At 49.0% G+C, this 20,904-nt stretch overlaps 1 protein-coding gene and 1 long non-coding RNA gene across 6 annotated transcripts; both read right to left on the bottom strand.

Moving 5' to 3' along the window:
* Positions 1–1,602: 1,602 nt before the first annotated feature.
* On the bottom strand, positions 1,603–20,610 carry LOC310677497 (dual specificity protein phosphatase 13B-like). 5 transcript variants are annotated; one of them, XM_083440648.1, is made up of 5 exons: positions 20,438–20,610; positions 16,758–17,018; positions 15,035–15,240; positions 7,034–7,254; positions 1,603–4,273 (listed from the first exon to the last, which is right to left on the bottom strand). In XM_083440648.1, the coding sequence occupies exons 3-5, from the start codon at positions 15,193–15,195 to the stop codon at positions 4,062–4,064; spliced, it is 594 nt and encodes a 197-aa protein (XP_083296774.1). In that variant the 5' UTR covers positions 15,196–15,240; positions 16,758–17,018; positions 20,438–20,610; the 3' UTR covers positions 1,603–4,061. The 5 variants fall into 5 exon arrangements, with proteins under 5 accessions (XP_083296774.1, XP_083296777.1, XP_083296773.1 ...); XM_083440651.1 differs by lacking the exons at positions 16,758–17,018; positions 20,438–20,610 and adding exons at positions 17,051–17,206; positions 18,605–18,982; XM_083440647.1 differs by lacking the exon at positions 20,438–20,610 and adding an exon at positions 18,605–18,979.
* LOC310677594 lies at positions 8,059–15,017 on the bottom strand. The gene is made up of 3 exons (XR_014511313.1): positions 14,901–15,017; positions 8,588–9,408; positions 8,059–8,213 (listed from the first exon to the last, which is right to left on the bottom strand). It is a non-coding gene; the product is annotated as an uncharacterized lncRNA (long non-coding RNA).
* Positions 20,611–20,904: the final 294 nt, after the last annotated feature.

Here is a 20,904-nt window from a genome sequence, read left to right as displayed (position 1 = left end):
TCAGGGCATCCTAGGCTATCTGAGGGTCCCGCTCCTGCTACCCAGGTGAGAGGATGTGGGGAAAGGAACGGAACAGATAGCAAGGCTTGCATATTTTTTTATGCCAGCAGAAAGTGGGGTGGTAAAGAGAGATGCTCTGTCTGCTGTCATATATTTGATTAAGAACAAAGCCACAAATGCTTCGAAAGAGGAGACAGCTCCGTAACTGTGAGATTCCTGTGGGCTCCTTGCTACGCCACATTTTATGCCAAGGATATGACCTCACAAATCCTTTATGAAGTCAGATGCAGATGGCAAATGTGTGTCATACTATGTCACAGAAGGGCACCGGTGCAGTGACCATCAAAGCTGAAATGGCCATTAAATAATTTTGGGGGGTAAGGGGGTCATTTGGAGTAGCTCGCTCATGTCACAATGAAAATTGTAACTGTTGCCAGCCCAACCAGTGAGGGATCACCTTGAAATAAGTAAATAATGCCTACAGCTGTTAATATAATTAATGAGATCTTTTATAGGTCATCTATGGGCTTTCATTCCTAGAAATCGCTGGATTTATACTGACATCTGCTGGTGCAAAGAATCGTAACACCTCTGTTTTCCCACCCTATCCACCAAATGATTGTTTTCCCCTAATGGATTTTAGCTGGATTATTTCCAGCCTAACAAAGTGGCACTCTAAACAAGTGATTGTTCAGAATCAGACCCTAATTTCTGGGGTGAAAGCACTTCAGGATCAAGAGTATCTATACTTTTAAAGCTACCTTATTTCTTGTGTGGGAATCCAAGCACATGCCAAAATCTCATTTAGGATTGTGGATTAATTTCAAATTTCACTAAACTAAACTCTCACTGTATTTCATATTGCCAATCCACTCTGTCATAGGTTCAGGGTGGGAATAATTTATCTAAAAACATGACACTGTAAAACAGATTAAGTCAGGCTTCCTCAAACTTGGCCCTCTAGATGTTTTTGGCCTACAACTCCCACGATCCCTAGCTAGCAGGACCAGTGGTCACGGATGGTGGGAATTGTAGTCTCAAAACATCTGGAGGGCTGAGTTTGAGGAAGCCTGGATTAAGTTATTAGATCAAGAATGGGGTATGTGTAGCCGTCCAAATGTTGTTGGACTCCAATACCCAGCAGTCTCAGCCAGCATGGCCAATGATCAGGGATGATGGAATCTGTAGTCTATCAACATTTGCAACTGCAGCATTAAAAGATGAGTTTGCAGGAAAGGACTTGTTTATTTTTTACATTTATTTGTTTATGTATTCTTTTGTATTTTAAATACTGCTTGCTCAAACTTAAGACCTCTAAGTGGTTGTAGAAATTACTATACAGTGTTCATGAAGCGCTACACAAACATTGTTTTATACAAAAGCATGTACAAAAACCCTTTAAAAGCAAATTCCATTCTCATCTCATCCATAATATGCCTTCACTTGCCGGGTCTTGGCTCATTTGATTTTGTTTTAATGTTTAAATGGTGTGTTTTCTTAATGGCCACTTCTCCATTACAGGAAACTTCTTTAGGGAATAGAATAGTTTGTGATCCCTTTACAAATTGTATATTGGCAATCAAAAACAAATAGAAAATTTCCTTTCAGTCCAGCTTTCTATTTTTATTGAAGTTAAAGTACACCCCCCCCCCGACTTGAACATTTTTCAAACAAAATGAGCATGGATGAAAACCAGATATATAGCATGTGAATCTGTTGAATGAGTTGGATCTGGACCTTTGCTTGACCAGTGCAGTTTGCAAAACACAATCTGAGCCCCTTCATCTGAATCCTTGTCCAGGGTGATAAGATCTGGGGAAGAGAAGAAGCTCTTTGTCTGCAAAAACTGCTGCTTTTGCTTGGAGAGAGCAGGTGAACAAGCAGTAAACAGTGAGGAGGAGGAAAGCAGAGCCAGGGAGCTCCAGGGCTTGTCAAGCTGGAGTTTGGGCCTTGGGAGATGCTCCTTGTGTGCTTCTGTAGAAAAAGTTTCTTCTCCCTCTCTGATAATCTTCTTTGACGATCACACGTAGCCAAGTAAGTTTGTCTTCCATGAACATGGTTTTAACAGTGAGTCCGTAAGTGACTGTCGAGGCCAGTTCTGGATCCACACGTCCTTCCACAGTGGGGACATAGGTTTCCGGGTGGGAGTTGATCACGGTGAGGGTTTGCCAAATGTGCCTTCCTCTTAGCATGTTTCTCCCTTTTGTGCTGAGTTCAAGCGTCTTCAAAGTCCATGACACCTTTGGTAAAGGCTGTTCTCCCATTGGAGCGCTCACAGGCCAGCGTTTCCGAGTTGTCGGTGTTTATACTACATTTTTAAAGATTTGCCTTGAGAGGGTCTTTAAACCTCCTTTGTTGACCACCAGCTTTCCATTTTTAAGTTCGGAATAGAGCAGTTGCTTTGGAAGACGATAATCAGGCATCCACACAACATGACCGGTCCAAGAATCATTGCTTCAACACTGGTGATCTTTGCTTCTTCCAGTACACTGGCGTTAGTTCGCCTGTCTTCCTAAGTTATGTGTAAAATTTTTCAGAGACACTGTTGATGGAAACTTTTGAGGAGTTGGAGATGGCATTCATAAGTGGTCCACATTTCACAAGCATACAGTAAGGTTGGTAGTACAATAGCTTTGTAAACTAGCATTTTGGTTTCCCTGCAAATGTCCTCTGCACTTCAGTCGGGAGAAAGCTGCACTCACAGAGCCCAGGCGACGCTGGATTTATCTGTGATAATACTGGGGTCGGTGCTTATCCAATGATGCCGAATGCCAGGAGAGTCAGGACAGATGCGCAGGAGTGCTTCACGAAGCACATAGCTGTGATCCTTAGCTGCAGGTCATGCAGAATATTGGCACCAAGCTGGACACGGGTAGATGCCAGGGCAATGAAGCCGCAGCACAGGTGACCGCAATTGTGGGCAAAGTTGTATCATGCTTGCAGGATGCAGCATCAATTTGCAAATTAGGTGGGAGACAAAATGTGGGAGGGACCTGCAGCACATCAATGCCCGTGCATATTGGACCACATGTTTAGATGGAGGCTAAGGCATTAGCCTCATTCAGGGAGCAAATGTGCTGGAAACGGTCTGGGTAGACCTAGGTTAAAATTCCTTTTTCAGCCACAAGGCTCAGTAGGTCCTCTTATGTCAGCCATCACCCCCCAGTATCACCAACCCCCAGAATAGTTGCAAAAATAGAACAGCAAAATTACCTTGTGCTCCCCTGAAGAAGGCTAAGATATTTGTGTAATAAATCCTGGAGTTCTCCATTCTGCAGCCTATATTTAACTGCAGCACATGACCTGTTTTTATTGCCTTTCTCCCTCTTTTTCTGCTTCTCCCTCTCTCAAAAGGACAGTGATGATGGCATAACCATTCTATGGCCTTTTAAATGTGTGAGGGACGGGGACGGTTATTGGTTCGCTTTTGCTTGGTTTATGTATTTTGTGTTCTCATTTTGTATGTTTCTGTTGTGAACCACCCGATGATCTTTGGAAGAAGGGTGGTATACAAATTAGAGTTGCCGCATGTCCTTTTTTTCCAGGACATGTCCTCTTTTTCAGGCGTAAAATTTCTGTCTGGATGGATTTTTTGAATTTGCCAAAATGTCCGGGGTTGTGGCAGCAGGCTACTTTTTGTGTTACATATGCGGTAATAGACAGCCAAGTGCAAAACATAGACTGTGTGAATTTTGCATGAAGCAGGAAAGGACCATGTCCTTTTTTTTGGTATTTTTTGAAGGGACATTGCAGAATGCACCTGCTCCCGCACTCCCTCACTCCTTGCCCCAGGTGCCAGCAAATGTGTCCCCTTTTTCGCTTTCAAAATATGGCAGCCCTAAATAACCAGTGTGATCCCACTCAAGTCCGGCAAGCCAATGTTGTACTCTATCGAGGAGCCATCATTTATCATGCATACCTAGAAGTGGAGGACATCGGGCATCTGGTCTGTTGTGTGGGATTGAAGAAAAAGCTTTGCACTTTTGAAGTAATTATTCCAAATTGAGCATTGGTGCCGCAGCACTGCTTGTCTTTATAGGGCTTGCATCACTATGTTTTCCTCAGAGTGCCAAGGCACCTCTCTTCTCATTATTTAATCTGATGTCCAGGGCTCGTAGCTGGATGAGGAACCCTGTGTTTGGGCAGATCCCTCGGTTTGAATCCACTGATTTTAAGGCCTCCACGAGTGTCAGGTTTTCGTGGATCATCAAATAGGCCAGCACTAAAGTGGCTGAGCGGCTTAACCCCATGGCACAATGGACAAATACCTTGCCTGCAGAGAAATAACAGAAGAACAGCATTTAACTGATGTGGAACATAGAAAGTTAAGACCAGCGCTCCCCACCCCAGTCGGAACTCATTGCAACTCTGTTCTGGCTCCTCTCAGGTGGGTGCCATTGCCATTATAAGATAACATGTTCATTGTGAGTTCCAGCACCTATTTTTGTAGAAAAATAGCACTGTTTAAGACATTCAAGCTTCAGGGCTCCCAAAATTTGGTCCAAATAAGGCTGCTCTACTTCCTGGTGGGGTGGGGTGGCAGACAGGCCATGTGGCCTCCACACACAGCGGAGGTTGGGTCAGGCCCCTGCCTCATCAGGGAGACCCCGGCTGCATCACAACCCCTGGCCGGCCAATCCGGTTGGCTGGGGGGGCGTGGCTTACCCTTTTTAAGCAGCTGCACAGCCAGGGTGTAGGAATAACGGAGGATGACAGGAGGTTGGATGCAGGTGAGCGGTGCGGGAGCAAGCTGGCAAGCATGCTCCAAGCAAGCTGCCGACTAGCTGGGCAGAGGCTCCTTTTATTAACAGAAGTCAACAATTGGAAACAGTAGTGAAACCACTCTGAACATGACGTATTTCCATCTAAGCACATTTCCAGCCTTATCAAATACACGTGTTAGCAGGTGTTTCCCTAAAATGTTCCCCGGTACTTGATCTCATCTGCGTCCCTGGTCATGCTCCAGCCAAGCGTTATGTCTAGTAACCAAATCTGTGAGAGGACAAATGGTCAGGGGGAAAACCTTGTTTGCTAGCCAAGAGGCCACACATTTGTAGAGCATGGGTGCAAGGCTCCTTGGCACGCTGTGGCATGCCTGGTGTGAACTGTGCCTCAGCACAAGCAGAACCTTACCTCCATAACTCCAAAAGGTCAGGGGGAAACCCTGTCTTCTGGCCACGAGGCTAGAGTTTAGGGAGAGTGGCCGCAAGGCTCCTTGGCACGCTGTGGCATGCCGGGTGCGAGATGTGCCTCAGCACAGGCAGAGCCTTACTCCCACACAGGGGATCTCCATTCTGGTTCGCCCTCTTTTCATGCGTTCGTCATATTGGCCTTGCTATGGATTTTGGTTGGTCGCCGTTGAGGGGCCTGGTAGGAATTTTTCCACTTGGCAAATTGGACCGGGCCATTTGGTTTTCACCTACATCGTAGCAATCGTCACAACTTTTGTAAGGTTTGGTGGTTAGGCATTGGTAAAGCCTGGTTTGGGGGAGGGGAGCTGTGGCCATCACTTGCCTCTCCATTTTAAAGGATATTCCGTTAAAGGAATCCGGGGGTCGTGGTTCCTGTCCCAAGCCCAGGTGGAAGCTAGGGCCATGGCACGACCTTCCAGTGACCCTGGGGGAGCTCCGAGTTGGTGTGCATCAACAGGGCCCCCCCTACTGGTGGTTTAACCCTTGTGAGAATCCCTGCATGGTGGGCGGGAGTCAGATATAGTCGGTTCAATTCCAATGCCTAGGCCAATACCACTCACATTCTGTAACCAATAAAGTTGTGGTCTAAATTTTGCCCACTAACCTAATACAGTATGCGGTGTCGATATGCAATAAAGGGGGAGGCCTCAGGGCCTTGACACGCAATCATAACTGTGGGGAGGATTTCTCTCTCTGAAGGTACACCCGTCTGAAGATACCCTGGAAAACCATTGAAGAGTCCATGACGGGGGCAGAACGAGACTCTATACAACACCCAGGGCCAATGATGAAATGCAGTTCCTTCTGCTAATTCTATGTACTAGTGGTGAGCTTTAGAAGCCCTGCATTGGGTTATCATAAAAAGACACCTACAATGAGATGCTTGAGTTACACATGTTTATGTAAAGTCAGCATTGGCCAATGAGAAGGTAAAGATCAAGGTAAAGGACCCTTGGACGGTTAAGTCCAGTCAAAGGCGACTATGGGTTGCGGTGCTCATCTTGCTTCAGGCCGAGGGAGTTGGCGTTTGTCCACAGACAGCTTTCTGGGTCATGTGGCCAGCATGACTAAACTGCTTCTGGTGCAACGGAACACCGTGACGGAAACCAGAGCGCACAGAAACGCTGTTTACCTTCTCGCCACAGCGGTATGTATTTATCTACTTGCACTGGCGTGCTTTCGAACTGCTAGGTTGGCAGGAGCTGGGAGAGAGCAACGGGAGCTCATCCCATCCTGTGGATTTGAACCGCCGACCTTCTGATTGGCAAGCCCAAGAGGCTCTGTGGTTTGGACCACAGCGCCACCCGCATCCCTACAACGAGATGCTTGAGTTATGCATGTTTACGTAAAGTCAGCATTGGCCCACGAGAAGAGAGGTGGTTAATCAACTTTAAAAATTCTCAGATTGATTGATATAGCCCAATAACTTTTTATATAGGATTTAGGAGACGGGAATAACTTCCTGCTTTTTTCCAAACAAGCCTTGCTTCTGCAGCTTCAACTTCAGCCAGACATGGAGAAATTAATCAAGCAACACTTTCCATGCCACTATCACTACCCTAGGAAAAGTTTTGCTTGCTCCAATGCTAAGCTGCCGTCAAACACATAGGAAGAGGTTCATCAAAGAGTGACAACCCCACATGTGCCACTCCTCCTCCTTTCCTGGAGATCTAGTATGGGGAAGCCCATCCCTGAGCAAGAAAGACCAATTAAGCAAAGCATCCTTAAGTAGCTTTAAGCCCCTTGCTAAATGCGGCAAGATTAAAGGGAACGGCAGCAGCTTTGGGCCCACGCAGCTGGCAACCCAGTGCCTCTTTCTCCTCCCGCTATCTCCCTCTTACCTCCTGTAGCCTTCAAGGCATTGTGGATGAAATTCGCAGCATCCTGGAAGAAGACGCTGATATCAAACGAGGTGTCGTCAAACGCCTGCACCCCGTAGTACACGACTGGCAGATCTCTGTAATATCGAGCGCCTGTGTTGATGTTGTACGGCCCGTCTGCTGCGTTGAGGATGTGGGTGATGCCGAGGCTCTGCAGAATGGCTTTGCTTCGAGCTGCCCATCTGTCAAAAGATGATAAAGGGTTGCTGCGGCTGCGGCTGCTCCTTCTCCGTGTTGACATGGGCTTATTTAAGAGGCCTCTTGAGCCTCAAGGAAGCAAGAAGCAATGAGCGCCTGCGCCTCATCTCTAATTCATAGCACATTCCCTGTTTACCGGACCATGGCTCCTTACAACCTGCTCTGTCAGGCAGTATCAGTTTTAGGGCTTCCCTCCCTAGCCATGCAGTTGGAGGAATAATTTCTGTTCTCCCTCTTTCTTTTGGACTACAGGTCTCTCAGTGTTACATTCACAATTCAGAGTGTTGGTGCTGAACTTTAAAGCCCTAAATGACCTTGGCCCAGTATACCTGAAGGAGCGTCTCCACCCCTATCGTTCAGGCCGGACACTGAGGTCCAGCTCTGAGGGCCTTCTGGCAGTTCCCTCACTGCAAGAAGTATAATTCCAGATTTGGGAGACCAAAGCCGCCTTCCTTAGTTGGAAGTTGCATTTTATGTAGTGATATTTTTGGTGGCCCATAGGCACAATCTAAATAGTTGATTTATTTTTTTGAAGTAAGATTTGGGAATATGTGTTGGTAATCCTCTAAGAATGTATAAAAGCTTTGGAACAATATTCATTTTGAGGACATTAACCTTTCCCCAAAAGGGAAAGGTTTAGAGGTCCCCACCTTTCAATAGCAAAAGAAATCTCAATTATAATTTGATTCAAATTTAATTTTACAATTTGGTCTATCGCTGATGAAATCATTATACCGAAGTATTCAATAAAGTCTTTGCACACCCGAAATTGATGGTTTCTATACAATGTAGCCCTTGGCCCAATTGGTAAAATCTCTGAGTGACTGGGGAAACTGAGTGGGGTATAAATATATTATTATTATTACTACTATTACTATTACTATTACATTGCCCTTACTCGCCTCATACCCTCCAACATTTATCCATTGAAAATAGGGACGTCCTAAGGAAAAGCGAGGGACGTGGGTGGCGCTGTGGGTAAAAGCCTCAGCGCCTAAGGCTTGCCGATCGAAAGGTCAGTGGTTCGAATCCCCGCCGCGGGGTGCGCTCCCGTTGTTCGGTCCCAGTGCCTGCCAACCTAGCAGTTCGAAAGCACCCCCGGGTGCAAGTAGATAAATAGGGACCGCTTACTAGTGGGAAGGTAAACGGTGTTTCCATGTGCGGCTCTGGCTCGCCAGAGCAGCGATGTCACGCTGGCCACGTGACCCGGAAGTGTCTCCGGACAGCGCTGGCCCCCGGCCTCTTGAGTGAGATGGGCGCACAACCCTAGAGTCTGTCAAGACTGGCCCATACGGGCAGGGGTACCTTTACCTTTACTTAAGGAAAAGTGAAACGTTCCAGGGTCAAATCAGAAACTGGGGTGGCTTCTGTAAATCCAGGACTGTCCCTGGAAAATAGGGACACTTGGAGGGGCTACTTTCCCTTTTCACCCAGGGCCGCCCCACGCATGAGGCAAGGCATAGGCGCCAACTCTGAGGCGCCCAGGTCCCTACAGCCCCCCTAATACAGTAAAATATTTGGGGCCAACAGGGGCAGATTTAGGGGTGCACAAAGGATGCTCAGGCACTGAGTTTGCTGGATTTGGAAAAGGAGGCGTGAGGGTTCAGACAGGGTCCTAGAGTCCTCTCACCTGCTTCCCAAAGGACATGTATGTGTCTGCGACAGAGAGCAAAAGAGGTTTTCCTTGGCAGTGGAGGGACTATGTATGTGTGTGCAAACAAATTGGGATCTGAACTTTTAAATTCCACAAAATGTAATAGTTTTATGTAAAGCAATTTTACAGTGGTAGCTTGGGTTACAAACACCTCGGGTTACAGACTCTGCTAACCTGGAAGTAGGACCTTGAGTTAAGAACTTTACCTCAGGAAGAGAACAGAAATCGCGCAGCGGCAGCGGGAGGCCCCATTAGCTAAAGTGGTGCTTCAGGTTAAGAACAGTTTCAGGTTAAGAACAGACCTCTAGAACGGATTAAGTTCATAACCAGAGGTACCACTGTATGTTTTAATTGTATTTAATTGTAATATTGTATTTTAGTTGTACTTAGGTTGATCTGTGTTTTTCCATTTTCAAATGAACATTTAAAAGTTATGTCGGTTTTAATTTGTCCATATTTCTGATAGAAAGTTGGTGTCAGGGAACTGCCATCGGCAGGACAGGAGGTGCCAAGGCTCTCTGAGGTAGAGAGAGACTTGACACCTGAAGAGGGAACCAGTAGGGGGCGAACAGGAACGTCAAGGGAAGGAGAGTCGGAGGAATGGCTCAGAGATGCTTCCAGTGAAAACAGTGGGGAAGTCTCAGGACCGCCTATAGGAACACCCGTTCCTCGGCGGAAACTGTCACGCAGAGAGTCCAGAAGACGTGTTTCCGTTAAGGAGCTTTTATGTTGGAAACGTTTCCGAAAGCAGCCACTTTCGGATTCTGCTAGCGACTGACGCAGCCATGCTGGAGGGGCTCCGTCACAGGCAGAGGTTTGAGAAGCTGTTCAAACTCTGAGGGATTGCAATTTACACACAAGCAGCTCTTCATCCCATCACAGCAATCCGAAAGTCATCGACAGCTAGCTTGTGCCAGGGAGAGGCATCATGAGCGAACCAGCAGGAACCGGAGGGGCAGCTGGAGGAGGTCCAAGCCTGGAGGAAAGGTATAGGACGTTGGAAATCCAGCTTGCCTTGCAGACGGCGAGGCTGGAAGAAAGGAGGGCTCAGGATGCAGAGAGGGGGAGGGAGAAAGCCACCCCACTCAACAGAAAGATGCCAGGATTGGTGCAGAAATTTGGGGGGGACCCCAGGAACTACCATGCCTTTAGGACAGAGATGCAATATGCTCTCAATCTGCAATTCGATGACTTCCCTGATGAGGAATCGCGAGTGGCTTTGTAATTAGCCACCTCGAATCAGGGGCGAAGGACTGGGTTAGACCCTTGATGGCAGCAAATAATGAGATCCTAAAGGACGCGATGAAGTTTTTTCGTGCCATGGACCTGATGTTTTCCAGTGACATTGAGCAGGGAGGGGTGCGAAGGCAGTTAATGGCTTGCAAACAGGGAAACCGGACTGTCCGTGAGTACTGGACTGAGTTCACTATGTTGATTCATCGATTGGGGTGGGACCTGGCTTCTGAGCCCATTCAAATGCTTTTCGAAGAGGGTCTGTCTTCGTCCTTGAAAGATGAACTTTCCCGGAACCCCAGAGCAGAGTCTATGGACCAGCTGACTAAAGCCGCGCTAGCCATTGGAGCGCGCCAGGAAGCGAGGGCTTTGGAGAAGCGGGAGGGGAAAGGAGAACGTTGGAGGGAGCTCCGCATTCCAGACATTCCAGAGCAGCCTTTCCCGCCGGCAGAGCCGATGGAAGTGGGAACAGCACGTGCGCGCACAGTTTCAAACATCGGTGAAGGGCGGAAGAAAGAGGGAAAGGGCGGGAAAAAATGCTATCTCTGCCAACAGCCAGGACACTTTGCCAGAGTCTGTCCACGGAGAAAGGAATGGCAAGGCATGGCAGGAGCTGTTGGGGGAGAGGAGGAGGAAAGCACAGAGCAAGCAAAAGCCAACGCCTGGCTGCCGTCGGGGCACAGCAGCCAGGCTCAAAAGCAGTGAGAGTGCCCGCACCAGAACCTCCCAGACCTGCTCTAGTGATAGAGGTGTTGCTAGAGCTGCCAAATGGACACCCCCTACAGATCAAGGCCCTGCTGGATTCAGGCAGCTCCTGTAATTTCATGAGTAAGGAGTTCGCAGCTGAGCACCAGATACAAACCCTCCCCTTAAGTAAACCCCTGCAGGTAACCACAATTGACGGCAGAGAGCTGTTGGGAGGAGAAGTGAACCAACAGACAGTTCCCATGATAATGAGGGTGGCAAGACACACCGAGAGGATAGCGTTTAATGTGGCCACATTGGGAGGAGCTCCCATTATTTTGGGGATGAGCTGGCTGGCACTTCACGATCCTCTAGTGGGATGGCACCAGAGGGTGGTCTCCTTTGGGTCGGCGCATTGCCTGGAACACTGCAAGCAGGGGAAGGATCCAGGGGGAGCCAAGATCACCTTAGCTGGGATGGAGGTAATGAAGCAAGGGGAGGTGCCTCCGCAATATGCAGATCTGAGCAACGTATTCAGCGAAAGAGAAGCGGACAAACTGCCGCCGCATAGACCCTTTGACTGTCAAATCAACCTACTCCCGGGGGCTCAACTCCCAGTGGGCAAGCTGTACGCCATGTCAGACAGGGAGATGCAGGAGCTGAGGGAGTTCATTGACAAAAACCTGAAGAGGGGTTTCATCAGAGAGTCCCGAGCGGTGGGGGGCAGCCCAGTGTTTTTTGTGGACAAAAAAAACACAGATAAGCCGAGACTTGTAGTGGATTTCAGGGCCCTAAACGCCGTGTCGGAACCCCTGGCCTTTCCTATGCCCCGAATTGATGACATTCTGACCAGGGTGAGGAAGGGGAAGATTTTTACAAAACTGGACCTGCGGGGGGCGTATAATCTGATACGAATAAGGAAGGGGGATGAATGGAAGACCACCATGTTCACCCCTTTGGGAGCATTTGAATACCTCGTAATGCCCTTCGGTCTCCAAGCCGGCTCCGCATGTTTTCAAGCTTTCATCAACCACGTCCTGGGGCCGTTGCTCTACAAGAATTGTGTGGCCTTTTTGGATGACGTGTTGGTGTATTCGGAAAATGAAGAGCAGCATGTGAGGGACGTGAGAGAAGTGTTGGGCCGGCTGCAAGCCAATCAGCTGTGGGTGAAACTGGAGAAGTGCCAGTTTCATGCCAAGGAGGTGGAATTCCTGGGGTACCGCCTGTCAGACCAAGGATTGGCCATGGATCCAGGCAAGGTCCAGGCGGTGCTGGAATGGAAGACACCGAAAACCAAGAAGGATGTGCAAAGATTCCTGGGGTTTGGGAACTTTTATCGGAAGTTCATCAAGAATTTTGCACACTTGACGGCGCCCATCACCGACTGCCTCAGTAGCAAGAAGAAATTTGTTTGGACGGCGGAGGCGGAGAGAGCTTTTGAAGAACTGAAAAGGGCTTTCGCTTCGGAAGAACAACTTCTGCATGTGGACCTACAGAAGCCCATGAGGGTGGAGACAGACGCGTCAGACAGAGCGGTGGGGGCTGTGCTTCTTCAGCCGGGAAGAAATACGTCGGAGTGGAGACCGTGTGCCTTTTTCTCGAGGAAGCTGAATAAGTCCGAGCGGAACTACACGGTGTATGACAGAGAACTACTTGCCATTCACGAGGCGTTCCGGAGGTGGAGACATTTATTGATTGGGGCACAACACAAGGTGCAAGTGTGCACCGACCACAAGAATTTGGAGTATTGGAGAACAGCTCGAGTACTCAACCAACGGCAAGTGAGATGGGCACAGGAATTTTCCAAATTCCACTTTGAGATTTGTTATGTACCAGGCCCAGAGAACGTCAGGGCGGACGCTCTCTCACGCAAACCAGAGTACTTGGAAGGGGAGGGGGCAAGCGAAGAAAGACATGTCATTCCTGAGGACCGCTGGGTGTGTGGGGCGGCGCTGGTGGGGAGACGAGAGCTGGTAGAAGAAACGGAAACTGACGAATATGCCCAAAATAAGCTCAGAGGCCTCAGGGGAGAGGGTGAGAGCCCGGAGGGTTTTGAAGAAAGAAATGGGGCATTGTATTACAAAGGGGCACTGTATATACCAGAAGGTGAATTGAGAGGGAGGGTACTCAAGCAGTTGCATGATAGTCCCACGGCGGGACATTTTGGACAACACAAGACCATGTGGATGGTCACCAGGGAGTTTTGGTGGCCCAAGGTGAGGGAAGATGTAAAGGAGTATGTAAGAGGGTGTGACCAATGCCAGAGAGCCAAGGGGGAAAGAAGGGCGCCGGCAGGGTTATTGGAACCACTACCCACGCCAGAACGGCCTTGGGAGGCGGTATCAATAGATTTTATGACGGATCTGCCCAAATCCAAAGGGAAGACGGCCATCATGGTAGTAGTGGACCTGTTAACTAAGATGTGCCACTTTGTAGCATGTTCACATGCAGTCACAGCGGAAGAAACAGCGAAGTTGTTTGTAGAACACGTCTTCCGGCTGCATGGCGCCCCCTTGAGGGTTGTCTCGGACCGCGGGAAACAATTTACTTCCAGGTTCTGGAGGAAGCTCATGAGCTTGCTGCACGTGGAAGTCAATTTTTCGACGGCCCGGCATCCTGAAACCAACGGGCAGGCGGAAAGAGCAAATGGCATCCTCCAACAATATCTGAGGTGCTATGTCAATGACAGAGGGAATGATTGGGTCGAAAAGCTGGCGCTGGCAGAATTTGCCTACAACAATGCGGAGCATGTGTCCACAGGGATGAGCCCCTTTTTGGCCAATTACGGGTGTCACCCCAGGGCATTCCCGGGGGAGGGGGGCAAGAGATGGAGCGTCCCAGCGGCCGAACATTTTGTAGAAGAGATGGAAGCGATCCATCGTCAGCTTCAGCTCAACTTAGAAAGGGCCAAGGCTCAATATAAGAAGCAGGCAGACAAGAACAGGAGGGAAGGTGAAACCATAAGGGTGGGGGATCAGGTGTGGTTGTCCACCCAAGGGTTGCCGTTCAAAGGGGGTTGTAAGAAATTAAGACCCAAGAGATTGGGACCCTTTGAGGTCATTCAGCAGGTCAACCCAGTGGCTTTCAAACTCCGGTTACCCAACCACATGAAATTGCATCCAGTGTTCCACAGGTCATTACTGTCACCGTACAAGGGGGGAGGTGAAGAGGAGCACACCAGGGGACCGGTCTTGGAAGAGAGGGAAAGCAGTAACCATGTAGCGGAAATCCTCGATTCCAGGTGGAAGGGCAATCAGGTGGAGTATTTAGTGGCGTGGGAAGGGGAACCGGAGTCAGAAAACACCTGGGTGACTGCAGAGGAGGTCAATGACGAGGTTTTAACAGAAACGTTCCACCAAAGATTCCCGCGGAAACCACAGCCGGTAGCAAGGTTTAGAAGGGAGTATTTCGGCACCACAGACGAGGAAGAGGAACTGGAAGGATTCGCGGAGTCGGAGTTGGAAGAAGGAACGGACTCAGATGACGAGGAGTACCGAGAGACTAGGAACCACAACGAGTGGAGAAAGGTGTTCGAAACTTCAGACGATGAGGAAGGTTCTTTCCGGGGTTTTACCTCCTCACAACCCGTAGGGGAGGAGACGGGAGGGGGTGAAGGGGGCCCTGGAGGGGAGGTGGATGTCAGGGAACTGCCATCGGCAGGACAGGAGGTGCCAAGGCTCTCTGAGGTAGAGAGAGACTTGACACCTGAAGAGGGAACCAGTAGGGGGCGAACAGGAACGTCAAGGGAAGGAGAGTCGGAGGAATGGCTCAGAGATGCTTCCAGTGAAAACAGTGGGGAAGTCTCAGGACCGCCTATAGGAACACCCGTTCCTCGGCGGAAACTGTCACGCAGAGAGTCCAGAAGACGTGTTTCCGTTAAGGAGCTTTTATGTTGGAAACGTTTCCGAAAGCAGCCACTTTCGGATTCTGCTAGCGACTGGCGCAGCCATGCTGGAGGGGCTCCGTCACAGGCAGAGGTTTGAGAAGCTGTTCAAACTCTGAGGGATTGCAATTTACACACAAGCAGCTCTTCATCCCATCACAGTTGGTTTACAGAACCGGTTTATACTAGTCTATTTTGTGGAATTTGGATGTTGAGATCCCAATTTGTTGCTGCCATTTTATAGGATTTTTAACCTTCTGCTCTCCTTCTGACTGGTAAGCAACAAGATGCAATCCTTCCGTTTCCTTACGCGTCTCCGAGGTAGAGGTTTGGCCACACTTGATCCACATGGTTGTCGGATCCTCCTCTGCTCCAAACTAGCCTCTGCAATTCAGAAAGTGCTGGTGTCTCATAACGGCTTCGACTTTCCGAGTTTTGATTCTTGGAGGAGTCGTTTCCAGCATGGCTCATACCTGCTTTTGTGCTTTCATGAGCTTCAGATGTAACTAAAATGGCCTTTGGGAAACGAGAGAGAGGCAGGGGGTTAAAAACCTTGTTTAAAACCAAGGTTCCCACGGGGGGGGGTGCGTTTATTTTTAAGGGGGGCAATTTGGAAGCTTGTTTATACCAAGTTAATGGCCTTTTAGGCTTCCTCCACATGAATAGGAGCCTGTCTTCAAGGGCAGTCCCCGGTAGAGTGTATTCCAGTAGTCCAAGCAGGAAAAGAGCGTGGACACCTGAGGTGAGGCAACCTGGTTCAGAAATGGCTGTGGTTGGTCAACTAGCCTATTTTTTAATAATAGTAATACAGTGGTACCTCGGGTTAAGTACTTAATTTGTTCCGGAGGTCCGTTCTTAACCTGAAACTGTTCTTAACCTGAAGCACCACTTTAGCTAATGGGGCCTCCTGCTGCTGCCGCGCCGCCAAAGCCCAATTTCTGTTCTCATCCTGAAGCAAAGTTCTTAACCTGAGGTAATATTTCTGGGTTAGCGGAGTCTGTAACCTGAAGCGTATGTAACCTGAAGCATATGTAACCCGAGGTACCACTGTAGTAGTAATAATAATAATAATAATAATAATAATAATAATATATTCAAAAGTTACAATACAGCTTTGTCCACTGCCATAATTATCACAGAATGATCACTCCAATCCTCAATCCCATTTCACTGCTGGCTTGCTGAATATCCTCAATAGGAACGCAACTGGCGTAAATTGGCCATGAAACACTCCTATTACAGAAAAGTTTGAATCCAGGTGTGCTCCCAGATTATCAACTGGATTCTTCGAGGGGAGCATAACCTCTCTCAGAGTAGGATGTGCACCTAAATTCTCAGACACATGAACCACCCACTCACAGCACTTCTGCCCTATCTGGGTTCAGCCTCTGTTTATTGAGCCCTCCGGTCATTCCATCACTGCCCAAGGCACCTGTGCAACACCTTCACGGCCTCTTCTGTTTCCAGTGGAATGGAGAGATAGACCTGCGTATCGACAGCATGCTGATGACACCATGCTTCAAATCCCCAGATAGCAGCTCCCAACACTTTGATACAGACATTAAATAGCATAGGAAACAGAGTGGACCTTTGCGGGACCCCACAGCCCAAAAGCCATGAGCCAAGCAATGACCCCCTGAGAGTGACGATGCAGGTAGGAGCAGAACCGTTTTAATAAGCGCCATTGACTACCAGTTCCTCCAGTCGCTCCAGTGGAATACCATGGTCAATGGTGTGTCTTCTTGAGAGGGCAAGAAGAATCAACAAGATCACACACACCCCTGTCTCTCTCCCTATAGAGATTATCAATCCGGGAGACCAAGGCCATTACTGGGCCTGATACCAGGCTGGAAGAGACCTAGATTCTCTCCAAGCATACCTGCAGCTGACTTTCTACAACCATGAAAGCAATATTAGAGACTGGACGGTAGTTTCCCAAAACCTCTGGATCCAGAGAGGACCTCTTTGAGAGGGAGTGTACCACTGCCTCTTTCAAGGTGGTGGGCGTAGCTCCCTTCTTGTTACCGCTGTACCTCTTTGTGACTTAATATTCTGTCTTCTTTCTGCAAGATCCTTGGACTCTCTTCTGGGCTTCCTTGTGTTCACTGTGAGTGATGTGTTCCCGGCCTTCCTCCTCCTCCTCGCTCTGTTTCTTTTCTTAGTCGCCGACGTCCAACACGGGGATAAACAGCGCGCCTCCTCTGCGAGCTTGTGGATTAAGTTGCTGATACTCTGTTATTTTAAGTGCTTGCGGTTTTAAGCCTCGCTTCAAGCAGCGTGGGCCGCTTTGCATCCTGTAATCGGAGGAGAAAGAGGGAAAGAATACCTTCTGGGTAACTGCAGGAGTTTCAGGGTGAGATTACACCAGCTGCAGGCGACTGAAGATTATGAAAATTCAAGCCGGGATGAGGCTTGTGGCAGAGGTGCTCCCCAGGGCTTCCTACCCGTAGACAGAGCAGGATTGGGCCAGCCTCTCAGCATCCTATCATTGAGTTAGCAAAATAATTTCAGCAAGTATTTCGTGGCATTGCGGAAGGTTAAAAGAGAGCTCCTTGCAAAATGGCCTTCTGCACTGCTACTAAAATACAAACAGCACTGGTGAGCAGAAAAAGTGGATCGCTGACGCCAGATTACCTTTTGCAGTATGGTTTTTGTGCATGCGTTTGCGCCTCTTGTCTCAAGCGCGCGTACCTACCAAATGTTGTGATCCACCCATAACATGTAGGATGCTGGTGGCGCTGTGGTCTAAACCACTGAGCCTCTTGGGCTTGCCGATTGGAAGGTCGGCTGTTCGAATCCCCGCGATGGGGTGAGCTCCTGTTGTTCTGTCCCAGCTCCTGCCAACCTAGCAGTTTGAAAGCACGCCAGTGCAACTAGATAAATAGGTACTGCTGCGGCAGGAAGGTAAACAGCATTTCTGTGCACTCTGGTGTCCGTCACGGTGTCCCATTGTGTCAGAAGCAGTTTAGTCATGCTGGCCACATGACCCGGAAAGCTGTCTGTGGACAAACGCCGGCTCCCTTGGCCTGAAAGTGAGATGAACGCCGCACCCCATAGTCGCCTTGGACTGGACTTAACCATCCAGGGGTCCTTTACCTTTTTTTTTTTATAAAAAAACCTTAACTAGTAAAAGTAAAGGTAAAGGGACCTCTGACCATTAGGTACAGTCGTGACTGACTCTGGGGTTGCAGCGCTCATCTCGCTTTATTGGCTGAGGGACCTGGTGTACAGCTTCCGGGTCATGTGGCTAGCATGACTAAGCCGCTTCCGGCAAACCAGAGCAGTGCACAGAAATGCCGTTTACCTTCCTGCCAGAGCGATACCTATTTATCTACTTGCACTTTGACGTGCTTTTGAACTGCTAGGTTTGGCAGGAGCAGGGACTGAGCAACGGGAGCTCACCCTGTCGCGGGGATTTGAACCGCCAACCTTCTGATCAGCAAGTCCTAGGCTCTGTGGTTTAACCCACAGCGCCACCTGCGTCCCTTGAGGAAAGCTGTCACTCGAGTGAGCTTCAAGGAAGCAGCTTGCCAGTCTAGTCTTCCTAAGCACCACCCAATGTCTGAAGAGTGTGAGTCCTTAACAAGCCAACCGCTGGTCTTCAGTGATAAATTTTTCCTCCTGCATGCGGCCATCCCAACCCATGTTCTCCTGGCAAGTCACTTATCGTCGAGCACAGTGAAGTCGAACTACTTGGCCTGGACTGATCTGGTATGGGTAAGGGTACTTATCAGAATGGTAAATTAGGCCAATACGAATATCCCCATGCTGCCGAAGAGGGGCTGAGGCAGGGAGAGAGTGGCTTGCCTAAATATTGCCTAATTGACTAGAGATTTAAACCAGGTCCCCCAGTCCACACTCTTAAAGGAGACAGACTTACTGCGTCATGCGCTGAGCTGTTCAAGACCACCTCAAATTTGACGGCCTCTTCTCTCTGCCCCCTCCCCCATCCCATAAGGCTTTGCCAGTGCCTTGTCATTGCCTAAAAATATTTTATTTTACAAGGCAGCCGTGGAGAACAGATGCTAGAGATTGCATTTTGGCCACTAGATGTTGCTCTGCAACCGCATAGGAAATGAGAGGAAGCAATAACTGAAATGGCTGCTCTCGCATACAACAATAATTCCCCAATTTCAACACTGATAGCATGGCCTTCCTTGTTGAGTGTCCCTGTTCATTGTTAATATGTAGGTAAGATCAACAGAGTTCTGAAAATTAGAATTACAGTACCCGACGAAAGATAGAATTCTCTGGGTCCTGGTCATTCTTGAACTTTCATTTGCTGTGAAGCCCATTCTGTGGATTCGTAGATTTACCGTATTTTTCATCCTATAGGGCGCACCGGCCCATAGGATGCACCTCGTTTTTTTGGGGGGGAAATGAATAAGAAAAATTCCCCCCCCCCCAGCTGCAGCTGCCGCCCCAAGCTTTGCGGACACCCGCCAGAAGCAAGGGGAGCCCTCCAGAGGGCTCCCCGTGCTTCGGGCGGCAGGGTGCCGCCCCAAACCTCGCGCGCCCGGCGGGACCTCCCGCCAGGCACGCAAGGCTTGCGGACACTCGCCCAAAGCACGGGGAGTCCTCCAGAGGGCTCCCCGTGCTTTGGGCGGCAGGCTGTCACCCCAAGGCTCGCGCGCTCGGCGGGGCCTCCCGTCAGGCGCGCAAGGCTTGCGGACACTCGCCCAAAGCACGGGGAGTCCTCCAGAGGGCTCCCCGTGCTTTGGGCGGCAGGCTGCCGCCCCAAGCCTCGCGCGCTCGGCGGGACCTCCCGTCGGGTGTGCAAGGCTTGCGGACACTCGCCCAAAGCACGGGGAGTCCTCCGGAGGGCTCCCCGTGCTTCGGGTGGCAGGCTGCTGCCCGCAAGCCTTGTGAGCCCGTGGGAACTCCCACAGGGCTTGCAAGGCTTGCGGATAGCTTCCTGAAGCCTGGAGAGCAAGAGGGGTCGGTGCGCACCGATGCCTCTCGCTCTCCAGGCTTCAGGGAAGCCTGCATTCGCCCCATAGGACACACACACATTTCCCCTTCATTTTTGAAGGGGAAAAAGTGCGTCCTATGGGGTGAAAAATACGGTATTTTCAAAAGAGCAGGCATTTACTGCATTTTAGTATGGACTAAAAGAAATATGACTTCAGTTTATTTTCTGTATCTCTCTCTGTGTGTTTCCTATCCTCAACACTGTAATGTCATGAATTTAGAGTGCCAGATCCACCCTAATCCCCCTGCTATTTCCTAGACTTTACTCTTTCTTTTGCTGCATCCTATGTGTGCTGAATGACTACATCCCCACCCATGTCTATCTAAAGGTGACTAATGGCAGGCACTGCAAATGACTCAGATGGCCGAACTGGAAACTGGCGTATCATGTTTGCTTGGAGGCCACCACAGAGCTGGCAAATACATGGGTGTGGTGGAGGGAGAGCATGGCTTGTGGTGGTGTGGCAGGGAACTTGTGAACAGTTCATGGGCAGAGAAAGCATGACTCAGACACAGAATTGGCAGGCAGCTTTAAAAGCCATGGGTTCTCATCATACTCTTTGTTCATTCGATTTTCTCTCTTTTTTAGTGCAATGCTATTTTGAGCAAATGGCTTGATTTCAAAACTTTTTAATCAGTGAGAAGGCTGTGGCGTTTGCCCGTTCATTTGAAAATGTTTGAACAGGGGAGAGAGAAAGAGTTAAAAATGTAGACCAATAGGAAAGCCGAACGCGGAGCCTACCTGTTTATAAAAGGGCTTAGCTCGAGGTTTTGTTAGAGTTGTTGGTGGGTAGTTGGTTGGTTTTAGTGGGTTGGTTGGTTGGGAAAGGCAGTTGGAAAAGCAGTTGGCAGACAGTTGGAAATAAGAGAGACAGTTAGGGCATTGGGTTCTTGTGTGAGGGGAGGTAGAAGAGACAGAGACAGGATAAAATAGGACGAAGAAGGTAAACAGTAACAACGTTTTGAATGCAGTTAAAGATTATTTGTGTCTGAAATAAACTACACTCTTCTTTGTTAATGTGAGAACCTGACTGAGACTAAGTGATTTACCAGGGAGGACCTGGTCGGTAGCAGCGGATTAGTGGTGTACAGGTCAATAGTCCGTGAGACGACCGGGGCCTCTGTACAAACCTTGTCAAGAAAGCAGGTCTTTAACGTTGTGGGATTTTTTAATACAAGTACCGTATTTTTCGCCCTATAGGACGCACC

This window comes from Podarcis tiliguerta, assembly GCF_965153285.1.
Source record: "Podarcis tiliguerta genome assembly, chromosome: 5".
Classification (NCBI taxonomy): Eukaryota; Metazoa; Chordata; class Lepidosauria; order Squamata; family Lacertidae; genus Podarcis; species Podarcis tiliguerta.
Note: the sequence above shows the minus strand (reverse complement) of the source record. Positions and strands in the feature narration are given on the sequence as shown.